Source organism: Stylophora pistillata, chromosome 9, assembly GCF_964205215.1.
Source record: "Stylophora pistillata chromosome 9, jaStyPist1.2, whole genome shotgun sequence".
Classification (NCBI taxonomy): Eukaryota; Metazoa; Cnidaria; class Anthozoa; order Scleractinia; family Pocilloporidae; genus Stylophora; species Stylophora pistillata.
In genome coordinates this window covers 4787133-4802700 of record NC_142527.1, presented here as the reverse complement: position 1 = coordinate 4802700, position 15568 = coordinate 4787133, and the positions used below count along the sequence as shown (strand labels likewise).

Sequence of the window (15568 nt, the reverse complement as noted above, 5' to 3'; positions counted from 1 at the left end):
AATATCACGCGGGCGTATAAGTTTCTCCGTGCAGGTTTGCTAGTGATAGAGAAAGGATAGCTGGAAAAAAGAAGGGCTTGTAACTGGTCGGGAAAAACCCCTTTCGGTCTCGCAATTATTAAAGATAAAGAAAACAAAAGATCTGTCGCCACAAGAATGACTTTTAGACCTCTCTATTTATGGTGTGAGAGGCGATTAACACGCAAAAAGGCTCGTGATCCGCTAAGTCAGGCGAATCCCCAAATTCCTGTTTCGTACAGGACTAGGTTCTCTTTTGTCTTTCCTAAACTCGTAGTCAACCTTTTCGTCTGTTAGGCGAAGAATTTTATGGAATCACAGTACGAGAGGTAGGTAAACTTGCGTGATTCACTTGAGGTTGTTCTTAGGTTTACAATAAGTACACACAGTTAGGTATGTGTGGAACTTCAAATATGGTGTGGCAACAACTTCACGTTGATGTTTATTGCACAAGATCACCATTATTACAACACTTCATACTACAATGAAATTAACTTGACCTTGAGAAGGAAGTCTCAGAAGCCTTTGTAGGCTTAATTTGGGAGACCCCCTTACTACTCGAAAAGACAAGTCTGACGGTCTAAGGTTTACAGATCCTGCACATTGATTTGTAATTAACAATTATTCGCCGAAGGCGAGGTGAATATCGTCGAATCAGTAATCCCCGAGACGAAGTCGAGGAGATTATTCGACAATATTCACCGAACCTGAGGCGAATATTTGTTTTAGTATAATTTCAGAGCTGAACAACAGAAAAATGTCTAAAATCATAACATTTCAGTGACATTTATTAACATTTTAGTTTAACATTTTATAGAAACAGCGCGGAGCGGTTTGTATAGCGTCATATGAGGAACCGCTCGACCAATAAGATCGCTGGAAACTCTTTGTTCAGCTCTGAAATTATACTAAATATATATATATATTTTTACTATGTAAATATGACGTAGTTCAACTTTTGGGTTGCAAAGTTATATAACTAAACTATCTAACTCATCTATCTATCATTTCCGGCCTCAAAACGACGATTAGACTCTTCTAGAACTATTCAAGTATAAACAATCCCCGTCCATTTCTTGGCTACCAGCTTGCGCGAGAATTTTAGGGATAATGACGTCACAGACCTACGCGCGGTCATTTTGCAGTTTGAGTAATGGCGGACGTTGAGTCAGGGAGAAAAAGTCTAAAAGGAAAAGATTTCTATTTCGAATTTTCATTCCAAATTTCGTGAGAGTGGTAAGTAAGGATTCTAAAATGTGAAAAATCTGGCAAACGCAAAATTTGGTCTCAGTAGCACTTTAAGAAATAGCCGTAAAACTTATCAGACCCTCTATGAAGCGGTCACCCACGGGGAATGGCGGGTGGCCGCTGAATACAGCTTCCAAAGAATAAGGAACATACAAAAAACACGATAAACATAGCCATTTTATGCCATAATTGACTACTTGAGGTACAAAAGTTCGTTAAAAAATACTACTGATTGATTTCGGGAGAGAAATATGGATTAAATTTTACTGGAAAGATTATTCTTAGTTTTATGACCGTTCAATACAGGTGGATTGGAATACAAACAGGCCCCTGAGACTCAATCAAACAGTGACCACAACCTCTTCATAGAGGTGACCGCTAAATAGAGGTGAAAATGATCATGATTAAGGGAAAAAAACACGACAACTGACCGCTTAATAGAGGATGAACACTTAATTTAGTACCGCTAAAGGCAGGCTCGACTGTTCTACGCATGTTTTTTTTTTCCTTGAAAAATTGTGTTGTTAGCCACGTATTTTTTTCGCTTATTTGTTGTAAGTCGGTGAAGGTTATTAAAAATTGTTTGGTTATTAAGTCCCCTGAACATTAATTTAAGAAACTTACTCTTCATTTTATATTGCTCTATTCTTGACAGATTTACGTGCAACCACTTCTTAAGGTGGCTCGTACCGGTTTTCATCTTTTTGATGGTTTGTAACTTTGAAAGAATACAACAGAAAGACTGACCAAGGCCAGTTGAACACTTTTACGGGGTTGAATTGTATAATCATTGGTTATCCAAAAATAGGTGTCATTTCGTCACCAGCAGTTTCCATGGCAACGCTTTCATAGGCTTATTCAGACGCATTTTTTAGCTTGTGGCTTAAATAATTCGAAAACTAACCCGGTGACCCCGTGAATTTAGGTCTTCAACAGTAGCAAGATCTCAAAAATTATTTGTAGTTCTTAATTTCGGTACTAAAAATGGCCCATGAAATTGAATACATATTTATTCCTGTAATTTTGACGGAAACCTAATGTTGGATAACATTTTAGCTTTTACGTCGCCAGATATACGTGTAAATATACACAATTTACGATTTACAGTTTTATTTGTCGAAAATCATTTGGCTGGCATGGCTATTACCCAGATTCTGAATCATCCCGACTTGTTAGATTCACCATAATTTTCACCTAGTATGCCTGCAGCTCCAAAGAAAAAATTCAGATCTTAAAATTTCATCGCTGAGGTCCTCCTTACTTCCTTACCTCCTCTGCTTCCTTACCTCCTCTGCTTCCTTACCTCCTCTCCTTCCTTACCTCCTCTGCTTCCTTACCTCCTCTGCTTCCTTACCTCCTCTGCTTCCTTACCTCCTCTGCTTCCTTACCTCCTCTGCTTCCTTACCTCCTCTCCTTCCTTACCTCCTCTGCTTCCTTACCTCCTCTGCTTCCTTACCTCCTCTGCTTCCTTACCTCCTCTGCTTCCTTACCTCCTCTGCTTCCTTACCTCCTCTGCTTCCTTACCTCCTCTGCTTCCTTACCTCCTCTGCTTCCTTACCTCCTCTGCTTCCTTACCTCCTCTGCTTCCTTACCTCCTCTGCTTCCTTACCTCCTCTCCTTCCTTACCTCCTCTCCTTCCTTACCTCCTCTGCTTCCTTACCTCCTCTGCTTCCTTACCTCCTCTCCTTCCTTACCTCCTCTCCTTCCTTACCTCCTCCGCTTCCTTACCTCCTCCGCTTCCTTACCTCCTCCGCTTCCTTACCTCCTCCGCTTCCTTACCTCCTCCGCTTCCTTACCTCCTCCGCTTCCTTACCTCCTCCGCTTCCTTACCTCCTCCGCTTCCTTACCTCCTCTGCTTCCTTACCTCCTCTGCTTCCTTACCTCCTCTGCTTCCTTACCTCCTCTGCTTCCTTACCTCCTCTGCTTCCTTACCTCCTCTGCTTCCTTACCTCCTCTGCTTCCTTACCTCCTCTGCTTCCTTACCTCCTCTGCTTCCTTACCTCCTCTGCTTCCTTACCTCCTCTGCTTCCTTACCTCCTCTGCTTCCTTACCTCCTCTGCTTCCTTACCTCCTCTGCTTCCTTACCTCCTCTGCTTCCTTACCTCCTCTGCTTCCTTACCTCCTCTGCTTCCTTACCTCCTCTGCTTCCTTACCTCCTCTGCTTCCTTACCTCCTCTCCTTCCTTACCTCCTCTGCTTCCTTACCTCCTCTCCTTCCTTACCTCCTCTGCTTCCTTACCTCCTCTCCTTCCTTACCTCCTCTGCTTCCTTACCTCCTCTGCTTCCTTACCTCCTCTGCTTCCTTACCTCCTCTGCTTCCTTACCTCCTCTCCTTCCTTACCTCCTCTGCTTCCTTACCTCCTCTGCTTCCTTACCTCCTCTGCTTCCTTACCTCCTCTGCTTCCTTACCTCCTCTGCTTCCTTACCTCCTCTCCTTCCTTACCTCCTCTCCTTCCTTACAGCTCGAGTCAATTATGTCATAAATAACAATCATTTGTTCATACCAGGTGTATACCTGATCCATAATCATATAGGTTTAAAATGAGATTGGATTATATTCGCCCTCCCGGATATACATGTTGTTATGATAGTCGCACACGTGATACACGCTATCATTCAATACTGCAAACATACTAAAGCTGATGGCATCTTTATCTGAGCTGAGAATACCTTCTCAGTTGATTTCTTAGCATACGCGAAAGTGACGAGACTGTAAAGCACTGCTGACATAACGTAGAACTTCATCCACAAAACTGCTGTCTACACATCACAAATGTAACGGGAATGCTCTTTCTTCTTTGTCACAATCAAATAACGTCCTATGAAGGTGTCTTGACTATCAGCTTACTCGAGATCGACTTAATAGAACTCTTCCTTTGCCTCAAATTTTCAATTATATTTTCATTCGTTCTGACCAACGCTCGAGAAGGGTTTTTAGTGGAAACGGCATTCTAGAGATCGGCAGATACAACCGATTGAAAAAGCAGTAACTGTTCTCGCCCGAACGACCAAGCTTCAAGGTCGTGTAATAAATATGACAGGATGTGTGTGTGTGTGTGTGTGTGTGTTTGTGTGTGTGTTTGTGTGACTATTTCGCAGTCATGTTGATATTTTTAAGTTTAGGACCTTGTCAATATTTTTCGCCAGTGGGGAGGGGAAGGGGGATTTTGGTCGCGAAACAATTAATGTACCTGATTTCCCCCCCCCCTAGGCTCTGTCATATTCTTATGATCCCCCCCCTCATTGGCAGTTGATTGGCGGTCAATTTTCTATAGTCCTCTTTTTGTAACATTTTGAAAACGACTGATCTCCACTTCGTTCCCCCCCGAAAGCCACGCGATCCTCCTCCCAAACCCCCCCCCCTGCTAAAGTAATAAATAATGACAGGTCCCTCAGGGCTGGAAATAATCTTTTTAAGTACAATTCTTCTGGTGCTCTTTCAAAAATATTGTCATCTGATTGGCTTTGCCACATACCTTTTATTCGTGAGGGACAGTGAGTAATGAGAAACGGTTGTGACCTACTCGTACCGTCATTCCATGAAAACATGACTCGTCCTGGAATGACTGGCAGATTTATACAACAAAGAATGAAGGTCATTTTATCGTGCAGTTTGATTGTCCAGTAGGTGACAACCTCGTTCCCAAAGTGTTCATCCGCGTGGAGAGACTATCAGCCCTTAGTGCCCGTCCGCGGAAAATACCCGGATGGATAGTACTTATCAGTGAAAAATTTTGAATGGTTTGACAGCCGCGAGGTTAGACAGATTGGAAAAACAGTGACTTTTCAATTCTGACAGGTATAACGTATTATTTAGCCAATGTACGGTTGCAAATCATTGACATTTGTGACAGACTGTACGCGTGAATAAATATTTGATTGATCTGCATTTAGTGGGTTTTGACGGTTTTTAACTGGCGCGCGGAAGAAAATTCAGTGGTGAACAATAAAGTCAATAGAGCGTTTATGTCTCCGAACTATCGGTCTAATAACGTTGCTCCATTTTCTGCCTTTAAAAGCGCACACATCCCACAATTCCTCTATTCGCTCCGACGAAGGGCTAACGCTCGAAATGTCAGCTTTGGTAATCGTTACGGTGGCCAATTTACCATTTCCACTTTGTTGATATATCCAAATTATATCGGTCTATAGTTTCCCCTTGGAAATTTGATGTTCTTAAAAATCTAGCATATATGTTTTAAGAACATCAAATTTCCGCGGGGCAACTATTAGCCGATAGTCTATTGTTAGTTGATAGTCTATTGTCAGTTGATTTAATATCACATTTATTCCAGCTGACATTATAAGAATCATGACATGGTAGACATTAATTAGAGCTATCAATGAATGTCACAACAAGTCACGCGTAGTTTATGCTTAACCACGTTTAGGGGTTTTCTTTGTACAGCACATTCGGCTTTCAATTTCAACGTGATAAATATTTCAATATCATGATGAAATCACTGATGTTTAACATGTTTAAACACGTGTAATTTTCAGTTGTCTTTCGGTTTTCTATTAAAAATAAGCAGTCAATTGACAATGAAACTTTTCAGGCGAATTTCCTACATGAGATCTCAGGAGTAAATGGGATAATATTTCCTATGTTTTTTATGACACATTAAAAAAGTCTATTTATCACTTCTTTCATTGTTGTGACTGACCGTGCAGCAAATGTTCTTATATCCAGGCAGTAAGTCAAGAGGAGTCCGGTACGGGGGGGGGGGGGTGGGTGGGGGGTCGTACGAGACCGATATTTATAAGAGAGGGTGCTAGGGTGTTTACATGTTAACGGTCTTATACCTGAGAAACTTCGTAAGCGTTAGGGACACCAACCTACAACTGTTCAAAAATGATTTGGAATCATAATATCCAGATTATTGATAGAATTTTCGAAAATTTTATATTAAACCACGGACTAAAAAGGCCTTAAATTTCAAATGATGAAGTTACTGTGAATTCGTAATTTAAAAGAATGTGAAACAGGCTGATGGGGCAATGGGCTCCTGAATAGGCTGTTCAATAGTTTGAAATAACCTGTGGAGAGCAGTTTTAGCTTTAATAAAAGAAGTGATAACTGACAAATTATGTTTCTTGCAATTAAATGAAATGTGTCATAGCTTATATAAAATGGAAAAAGTAAGATTTAGAAATAATCTGAATGTTATCATTCCAGATAATTTTTGAACAATTGGTGCCCCATGTAAGCGATGAGACTTTCCCAGATTGCCAGTTTTCGCTGTCGCACTATCATCAAAACTAATCACTAAATAAATTCGAGAATCAAAGAGACAAAAGGTGATTATTCAAACAGTCTCGCAAGGATTCAGGTCTGTGCGATGTTTTGCGGGGGAGATATTCGAAGTTGTCTTAAAGCGCTCATCAACATTTATTTGAGTAATCATTCTCCTACAAGGTCAGGAATGTTCAGACCGCGAAATCCCAGTTGACAAAAGACTTTTTTAATCTCCGTGACAGCTTTCTCAGCTGCCATTTTAACATAGTGTCAAGCAAAAGCTTAGAAGTTTAACCTTGCTTTATAGCTGATGAATAAAGGCTGATAGTTTCGAAAGAAACTGTTTGGGGCTGCGTCGGTGGGAGTAACGAAATAATTTGGATATATCAACAAAGTTGAAATGGTAAATTGGCCACCGTAACGATTACAAAAGCTGACGTTTCGAGCGTTAGCCCTTCGTCGGAGCTGAAAATGATAAAAAGATAGTCTTTATCTGTTCTAATGACTAATCTAACTAAAATCTAGAGAGGATTAATAATTCCTTAATCTTTTTAATATTCTGACGTCAGGTGAAAACCAAAAATATCATGCTGGCTTTTAATTAAGTTTCGCGTGCAAGTATGCAACTGGGAGAAAAGGAAGAAAAAAAAGGGCTGGTCGGGAAAAACCCCTTTCGCTTTCGCAATCGTTAAATAAAGAGTAAACAAAAGATCTGTGGTCACAAGAATGACTTTTTGACCTCTCTATTCTCGGATAACGGAGGCGATTATCATGCCATTGCTGGGAAAGATTACCGGGAAAGTTTTTTCAAAGCAGAAGCAGTATTTCAACATCAAACAGTTTTTAATTTGGGAACCTGCTCCACAGTACCTCTAGAGAAGTGGGAGACAAATCCACCAGTAGAACTCCAGTATGTCTGTGGAGAGTATCCTTTAGCCACTAACACCCATATAAAAGCTAACTTTTTATTCCAAAATGCACCATATTATACCTTAACTTTGAAGTCTGTTGGATGATTTGTACTCCAATAACCTGGCTGTTGGCAATGTGAATACTTAAAGTGGAAAGCAGACACTGACCAGATATCCCTTGTTCACCATAGTAAGTGACTAGCTCATTATATTTTCTAAGTTAATAGAACCTAGAGTAATTAAAGTTGCCAATTTCGTTTCCCAGGCAGAAAGGAAGTGTTTTATTCACAGTATATGTTTTTAAGCTGTTGTTACTGCACACAATTGACTTCAACTCTTATTGCAAAGTTAGCATTTGCATACAATCCTTTACAACTATATTAATTGCACTCTTTTCCCTTATATTTTAGTCATCAACAGTAACCTCAAATGGTAATTCTGGTACAACATCTCAACAGAATGCAACATCTGAACTTGAAAGTGAGTTTCCTACCAAGTGCATTAAGTGTACCAGGAATAAAATTTTTCAAACTTTCACTTCAGTTGTTGAAATAATCTAAACTTTTATTTTTTAGGTGATGATGTCAAGCAACAAGCAATGCCACATGGAACCATGCAGTGTCAGATCATACATATTGACAGATTTTCTTCATTTAAATGGGAAATCCCTGGTTTTCCTGTACCGAAACTTGAACTTGTCAGAGTGCTATTCAAAATTGGCACTGAAATCTCAGATGGTGTTATCCAAAAAAAAGAGGCAGCTAATATTCAGAAAGGGAATTTCATTTGCACTTCTCATTGTGGCATAAGAGTACATGACAAGAACTACACAGTGCTTTGGGAACTTCAACCCACAAAAAGAAGCCAGACATCAGTCCCTAATCACAAGTCAAAGAACACACATGTACATAGGTCTGATGATGGCTTGAACACAGATGAGAGAGATGATTTAGGGGAAGTTGGTGCTAACTGTTTGCCCTTTAAGGTCCTAGGAACATGTTATTCACAGTCTCGACAGGAAGCTCTTGAAAAGGCATTTGAACACCTGTATAACCACAACAGACCTGTGTTTGCAAAACTGCAGGCTGAGCCAGACAATCCATTGGACAAACATGCTATTACTGTTTATGTGATGTCATCGGCCGTTTATGAAAAAGTAGGATACACAGAAACCGAAATGACTCAGTTTGTGCATCCTGTACTCAAAGATCCATCTTTTCTGGTGTCAGTGAAAAGAATATGGTTTTCTACTGTTTTCCTTATGATTGGGTTTTACGTTACCATCAACATCACAAAATCAGGCCCCTGGGACAGGCAGATGTAGCCGCATGCTCTAAAGTAAAGCGAAATTATGGCTTGACTTTATCACATAATTAAAATAATGTTCTAAACAACTCAATATTTGAAGAGTACAGGAATTTCCCAAAAGTTATTTTTTCAAAGTCAGCATGAATAGAGATAAAACATGTGGGCATGTGTGGTCCACATACAGTAAAGGATTGATTAAGCCGGGCTTATTCCAGTATTGGTGCTTAATCGGTCATTCATAGTACCCAGTTATATTGGAAACCTACATGTATGTGTGTACAGAAAATGAAGAGGTACAAAGTATGTAATTTATGACATTTAATAAAAAATATTTTAACACTTACATGTTATACTCAATTCAAGCCAGGGTACAACAGCATATTTATATGCATAATTAAGAAAATTCAAATATAAATACTTACCAAAATATGAAATAATAAAACTAAGCACAACAAGCACTGACCAGATGCCCACCAGCCATTAGTGGCCCAAGAAAATATGGGCATGTAACGTAAACCCAAAGTTGTGATGTATATTGAAATACAAAAGGTCCCAGTTGTTCATAGGCTGATTAGCGCGTACCCTGAGGTTAATTTAAACTCGGCTTTCCTTTTATTTGTCTTAAAAAAGATATTCTCATTTATTTTACATGATTATTTGTAGAGCGTCCAATCATCAACTTGTAAACAAAAGGAGTTAAACCTGGCATGCTTTTTAAGCTTTCAATTCTGAATGCAAATCTTGCCCATCTTTGAACAACTGAGACCGACTGCAATAACTATTGTCCTTCCAGCTGAGGTGGAGGCAACTCTACAGGGGTTCTATGAAAATGGGCTCTGACAGTTAATTGACCCCTCTGGGGTAAGGAAGCTCTGTTAGCAACAAAGACTCCTGGATCTCCCCTTCGTGACAAACGGATTTGATCAAGTCTCTCTGTGATCCCTTCTCCCGATGGTTCATTAAAGGAAGGAAGTTCAAAGTCTCTGTACCGTTCATTAGCCCCTGACCAGTAAAAAAATTCCAGATCCGGGTCTATTCGTTTCTTGAATTCACTCAGAATTTTCGGCTGTGCATCCAGAAATTGCTTAACGTCAAAAATGTCTCCAAGCATTTCATGTTTTAGGGCTATGATTCCTTCAACGTCATCAGTTGCTGATGCTCTCAGGTGTTCAGGGGGGAGCCCTCTCTTCTGGTATTCCACACGTCGTAACTCTCTACTCTCCAAGTTTGCCACCAGGCCTACAATAGTTTCTTGAGTAAAGCCACAGATCCCTTTTATAGGCCTTGACATGATAAACCATATATAAGAAAGGATTTCATACAACTCAAAAAATTAATGCCAGTAAGCAAAACAAACACAGACTCTACTCTGGGGTCAGTTGATAGAGCAAATGTGATATTCAGCAAAGCAGTAAATGGGTAAATAATAAAGAAGCCATTCATAAAAATGCCTCACAAAATGCAGGAAAGTTTACTTATAAGGATCCCACAATTCAAAGTTTCCCAGTCGAGGTCAAAAGATTCTTAACAAATGGGGCAATGCCCCTTTCCACACCCACGCCAAAAAAAATCACATACATGTAATGAATGGCTTCAGTATTTTTTTTTTCTTCTCTAAACTTTCTGGGAACCCAGACATCCTTATTTCTTCAAGGATCATCAATGGTTCCTCTACAAAAGATAAGAAATCAAGAGCCCACCTGTTCACATCAATAGTGCTAAAGTTAGGTTGAGAACTGTACCATGGCATCCAATCTGATAGCAACCACTCTTTCATGTCTCTACAATAAGTCGAGCGCTGTTCTTTGGTAAGTCCTCTCCCATCAAAGGCTTTGTGCCAGTTGTGGATCCGTCTGATAATGCTGGCTCCACCTATGTGACCTTTTCGTTCAAGGAATGAAATGACTCCGGGACCAATGAGCCGCTCACAGTCAGGTACTGACTGCTTGTTCTTCCCAGTAAGCGCCTCATATGTCAAACCAGTAGCAGGGTCATGCAGAGCATCTCTAAGGTATCTTAAATCAATGTCCAGAATAAGGCCTTCACGAAGACGAGACACTATGCGTTTGAGAAGGTGGTTATGGTCTTCACGGTGGTGGATTCGTTCACCATTAGCACCTTTCTCTGGTTGCTACAGGTAGTCCAAAAAGTTTGCAGGATCACTAAGGTGATGTTTGAGATCTTCAATTTTTCTTCTGTACAAGTAAATGGCCATTATTGATTTCATCACATCTTCTGATTCTTCTGGCTTGTCTGTAAAATAGAGGTATTTTCAATTAGTTTCCAACTCAATCTTGAATATCAAAGGTGATGTTTTGTTATCTGTTCAACTAAATTTATTTTACCTTTTCAGGAAAGGTGCTATATTGAACTCTAACCACAGAACGCTCTACATTTTATAAACTACATTGCTTTGTTGTATCATTGCACCTTTCAAAAGAAATGGAATAGACAGAAGATAATACCAGAAAGAACTATGCTGGCTTCTACATGGCAAAAAATGACCATGCACTTACCTCTAATCCAAGGGTGTGGATCATGCATAAAGGGAAACAGCTTTCTTCTCAGGATAAATAAGGCTCTCTCAAATGGAACTGAGTCGTGTGACATGAGCGAATGCATCCACATGACATCCTCTACAGAAACAGCTGCATGTTGACCTAATGGGTTTCCTTTAAGAAGAACATCATTGTAAGAAATATCTTGTGTAAAGCAGTTTTCCAGGGCCTTCTAGCTCTAAAAATTTACTATCTGAGTAAATAGAGCAAGAGGATACAAAATTTACTGTAGTGCAAAATTAATAATAAACCCAGTGAGGGACACCTCATAACACCTACCTTGTCTATTCAGTTGAAAGAAGCGAGCAATGCTATTGGGACTCATGTGTCGTGCTTCATTTCTTGACATTTTAATTATCTCTAGCACAGAAATTGGTCGTAAATGTCCAGCAGTTCGAAGGGAATTAAATTTCCCATCAGTTGTAAAACCTGAACAATGACAAAAAAACAGCATGTACATTGGTCTGTTCTGTCCTAAGCAAAATAATCTAGTATGGGAAAAAATAACAAACCATTTGAAATGTTCCAACTGAAGACAGAAATAGACAAGAGTCACTAACACAACTCAACCAAAGACCTAAGACCTGATAAACACAGTAAAAATTAGAAAGATCATTGTTTTTACAGGTGCATTTAAATCTGGAAACAAATTACATTAATAATCATAATATTAATAATAATAATAATAATAGTAATAAAAAAAGATATTGATTTTTAGTCACTAAACTTCATTTATTTATTTAGCTTTTAATAAGTCTGGAGAGATTATTTATTCCTACACGTAGTAATAATATTATGGCATACATAAGTTCTTACAACCGTCATGATGATGATGATGATTATGATGATGATGATGATAATAATAACATTGAAAATAAGAAAAAACAGAGCAACTGTAATGCATACCCACAATGGTCATGCCAGCATTTCTCATAGCTTCCTCCACCTGAAGTTCCATTTCTCTCAGTTTAGAGTCTGTAAGGGACTTGTATGGCATAAATTTCACTGGAATTGCATATGGTTTTCGATTACGCAATTCATCAGCAATCATGAATACCAAAATATGGCTGGTAGCAGTACCCTTTTTGGTGAACAGATCCTTGAGATAGCTTAACATGTTCCACTTCAGTGATGTTAAATCTGTGAATGCACTGTCATTGTCCATTTGCCTAAAAACACTCAACTGAACTTGAAAAGTTCTAACTTTTTTAATTAGTTCTTCAAAACCCACAACAGTCCAAGCTAATTCCATCATCGTTCGGTCTGATGACCGTGAACCTTCCACTGCCTTACTGTACAATCCATTAGCAGCCTCTGCCCCTGATGTTAAAAATTCCAAGTCCTCCTCCATCTCTGTCTGCAACCTTTCCACATCTCTCACAATCAACCCCGACCTGCCAGATGTACCCACTTTCTTCACAAAGGAACATCTTCTTATGTACTCAGCATACAATGCTTGCAATGACCCATCCCCCATATCCTCATCACCAGCCCAGATTCCACGCACACTTTCTCTCAAGCCCTTTCTCACGTCACATGCCTCGGCTTTTATCCACCACCTTCCCTGTGGATTACATTCTTTGGCCTTCTTAAGTGCTTCCACCTAAATGTAACAAAAACTACAATCGTACAATTGTACTGTCTTGGATAATAATGTTATTGCTTTGTTATCTTGGCTGAACAGAACAAAACGATAGTGACCTGACAAAAAAGGCTCTTATAATATCATCGAGAGGGAACATTAGCAAAATAAAGTAACTTATGTGTAGCATATATTATAAATCATATCATTCTTCACAAATCTGCATCATCCTTATACAAATTGGGTAAGAAACTCACTTCTCTTGTAATCAGGTGCTACTGACTGTGATTTTTTTTTACCTCAAACCCTTAATCAAAATGATGAAAGCAAAGAAAGGTAATGACAATGTCACTGTTTCTTTCCTCAAACAAAAAAAAAAAAACAGCTTAATTGAATATCAACAGTTTTGGAGAATCCTGATGATGCAATACGCTTCTGGATCTGCCGTACCCCTAGGCTGGCAATGTTTACTTTGCTCTTTCAAAAAAAAAAAAGAAAACAAAAACCTGGAATTTTGTACTGAATGTCAAGATTGACACAACATATGTAGATGTTATTAAACCAAGACCTATCACACACAATCATTATCATGCACCTTCGTGAGTTTTTACAAATTACTCCATTATGTTCAGTTATAGTTTAAAAAATCATTCATCTTTCTTCATGGTAAGGGACTGACCAAAAAAAAAAAAAAAGTAAAAGTTCCTTTTTTAAAAAAAAGTTGTTTTATAAAAAAATGCACATTGTTTTTGTTCTGTTGTTATCATACGTATTATAGGGGAAAACAAATCATGAATATTATAGAAACCTTCAATGGATTGTACATTCCAGGATTTTGCTGTCCACTACTCATTGTGGGTTGGATCCGATGAAACTTTTCCATTTCTTGAGGGGCAACTACACCCAACTCTATCTCCTGTTGTTGACTGAGAAACATGAGTCCACAAATGCAGAACATGTACCTCATCTTCAGGTTCCTGACCTTCAGTACTGCAACAGGAATCTTCTGACATTTCATTTGAGAGGTTTAGGTCATCTACTGACAATGACGACTCTTGCAGAGCAATTTGGATGATGTCCTCTTCATCCAATGTACCTACAGAACTGGTACTGCACTCATTATCCTGCAAGGGACTCTCAATGGTACTGTGAGTGTCCACATCACATTGCCAAGCTGGTCCCCTATGAAGGCACAGCCACTTGTGGCCAAAATGCAAAAACATTGTTTCCAGCCATGAAGCATGGTGGTCTTCAATGCCAAGGTTCTGCGTACTACCCTTAGCAAAGAATCGGATGTTTTAATCTAACAAACCATAGGGCATTCTGTTAATTGGCATTCGTGGATTTGAATCTTGAAAACATTTACTAAGATAGTAAATCAAGTTGTGTTTATTGTTAGTGAACAATGTTTTCATGGCACTCAAACTTGATGGGAGGAAATCTGCATTGACATATTTATAAAAGTCCTCTCCAACACTCTGGATAATGGTCACCTTGAGAAAATAAGAAATAATCTGTGTTTGCAATCTCTGAGAAATTGCAGATTTGAAACATGCTATAAAATCCTTAATCAACTCTCCAACATTGCTTGCCATTGGCCTTGCATCCTTTGATGGGGAGCAACTGAATATTGGTGAAAGGGGTTCATCTAGAGTAGTATCTCGAGATTTCTGAGGAGTGCTCTTGTGGTCTTCACTAAAATCAAACGTGCTGTTGAAATAATCCACTTCAAGTGCCTCCTCTGCCTCTGATAATGACTTGAACTTTCTTGAAAGATGTTTTGTAACCCTTGTTCTACAAGAAGAACCTTAAAGGAATAATAATAATAAAAAAAGTAAATACATGCAAAAAGTCTTTGGAACAACATCATTATAATTCAACAAGGGTTAATATCCACTTACTTAGTACAATTCCTCTGAATATTAATTGTTACAACAACTGACAATATTGCCAGATTATAGCAGAAAGATCCAATCAGATGATGCATTGTTTTGAAAATTTTAGACTAAACTCTTTAAATGTCAACATACCCGTCCTTGAAGAATTACACGCTTTATTCACTGCATTAGCACACGCATCCCAAAACTCAGAGTCCCTATGCATCGGCCACTTGTCAGAAACCGCATCATCCCAAAACAGACAAATATATTGAACTAAAGAGGAGTTTTCTGCTTCAGACCATTCTCTTTTTTCTACTGCCCTGTTTAAGATGCATCCTTCTGAAATCAGGGTTTTTCGCGATGACCTTTCAGTGGAAGTTGTGGTCGAAGGGCGCTTAGTTTCCGGCTTCCCTGGCGTATTCCCCTCAACAACAACAGGCCTCTTGGTCGCCATATTTACCTAAAAGTTAACCATGTTCAAACGGTTATATCTAAAGATGAACTGGGGAACGTTGGGGAGCGTTTATATACAGGGTTGGAACCCTTATCAAAGAAGCGTTTTACACCTTTTTTATCACTCAAACTGACGGAGGTAAGAAATTCTAAGCTTTTAAGAAACGGTGTCAATTTCACAGTAAAATGGCGTAGATAAAATGGGCTATTAGAAACAAAAGAGTGTTTTTCGTTTGAACCCAAAAGCCATGTTGTTTAACTGTTTGGAAGTTGAAAGAGACATTTCGGCAAAAAAACCAAAGAGATACATTCTGTTTTAGGTGGAAAATGCTTGCCGAAACTCACCAACTTACCAAATTTTCGCCGCCATTCTTG

The 15568-nt window shown here is 39.1% G+C and overlaps 1 protein-coding gene and 1 pseudogene across 3 annotated transcripts; one reads left to right on the top strand and one right to left on the bottom strand.

Moving 5' to 3' along the window:
* The first annotated feature begins 6315 nt into the window (after window positions 1-6315).
* LOC111338158 (uncharacterized) lies at window positions 6316-9063 on the top strand. 2 transcript variants are annotated; one of them, XM_088732473.1, is made up of 4 exons: window positions 6316-7426; window positions 7506-7602; window positions 7823-7892; window positions 7988-9063. In XM_088732473.1, exon 4 carries the CDS (start codon window positions 8011-8013, stop codon window positions 8734-8736), a length of 726 nt encoding a protein of 241 aa, XP_088588599.1. In that variant the 5' UTR covers window positions 6316-7426; window positions 7506-7602; window positions 7823-7892; window positions 7988-8010; the 3' UTR covers window positions 8737-9063. The 2 variants fall into 2 exon arrangements, with proteins under 2 accessions (XP_088588599.1, XP_022800319.2); XM_022944584.2 differs by having other exon boundaries at window positions 6316-7602.
* Window positions 9024-15556, bottom strand: LOC111338159 (uncharacterized; annotated as a pseudogene). Its single transcript, XR_015991477.1, has 9 exons — window positions 15539-15556; window positions 14891-15200; window positions 13669-14667; window positions 13244-13337; window positions 12185-12874; window positions 11558-11707; window positions 11237-11392; window positions 10421-10973; window positions 9024-10003 (listed from the first exon to the last, which is right to left on the bottom strand). The product of XR_015991477.1 is annotated as an uncharacterized LOC111338159 (transcript).
* Between the last annotated feature and the right edge of the window lie 12 nt (window positions 15557-15568).

Coding starts and splice junctions, on each gene's coding strand:
- LOC111338158 (XM_088732473.1), top strand. CDS start 8,011: ATGCCACATGGAACCATGCAGTGTCAGATCATACATATTGACAGATTT.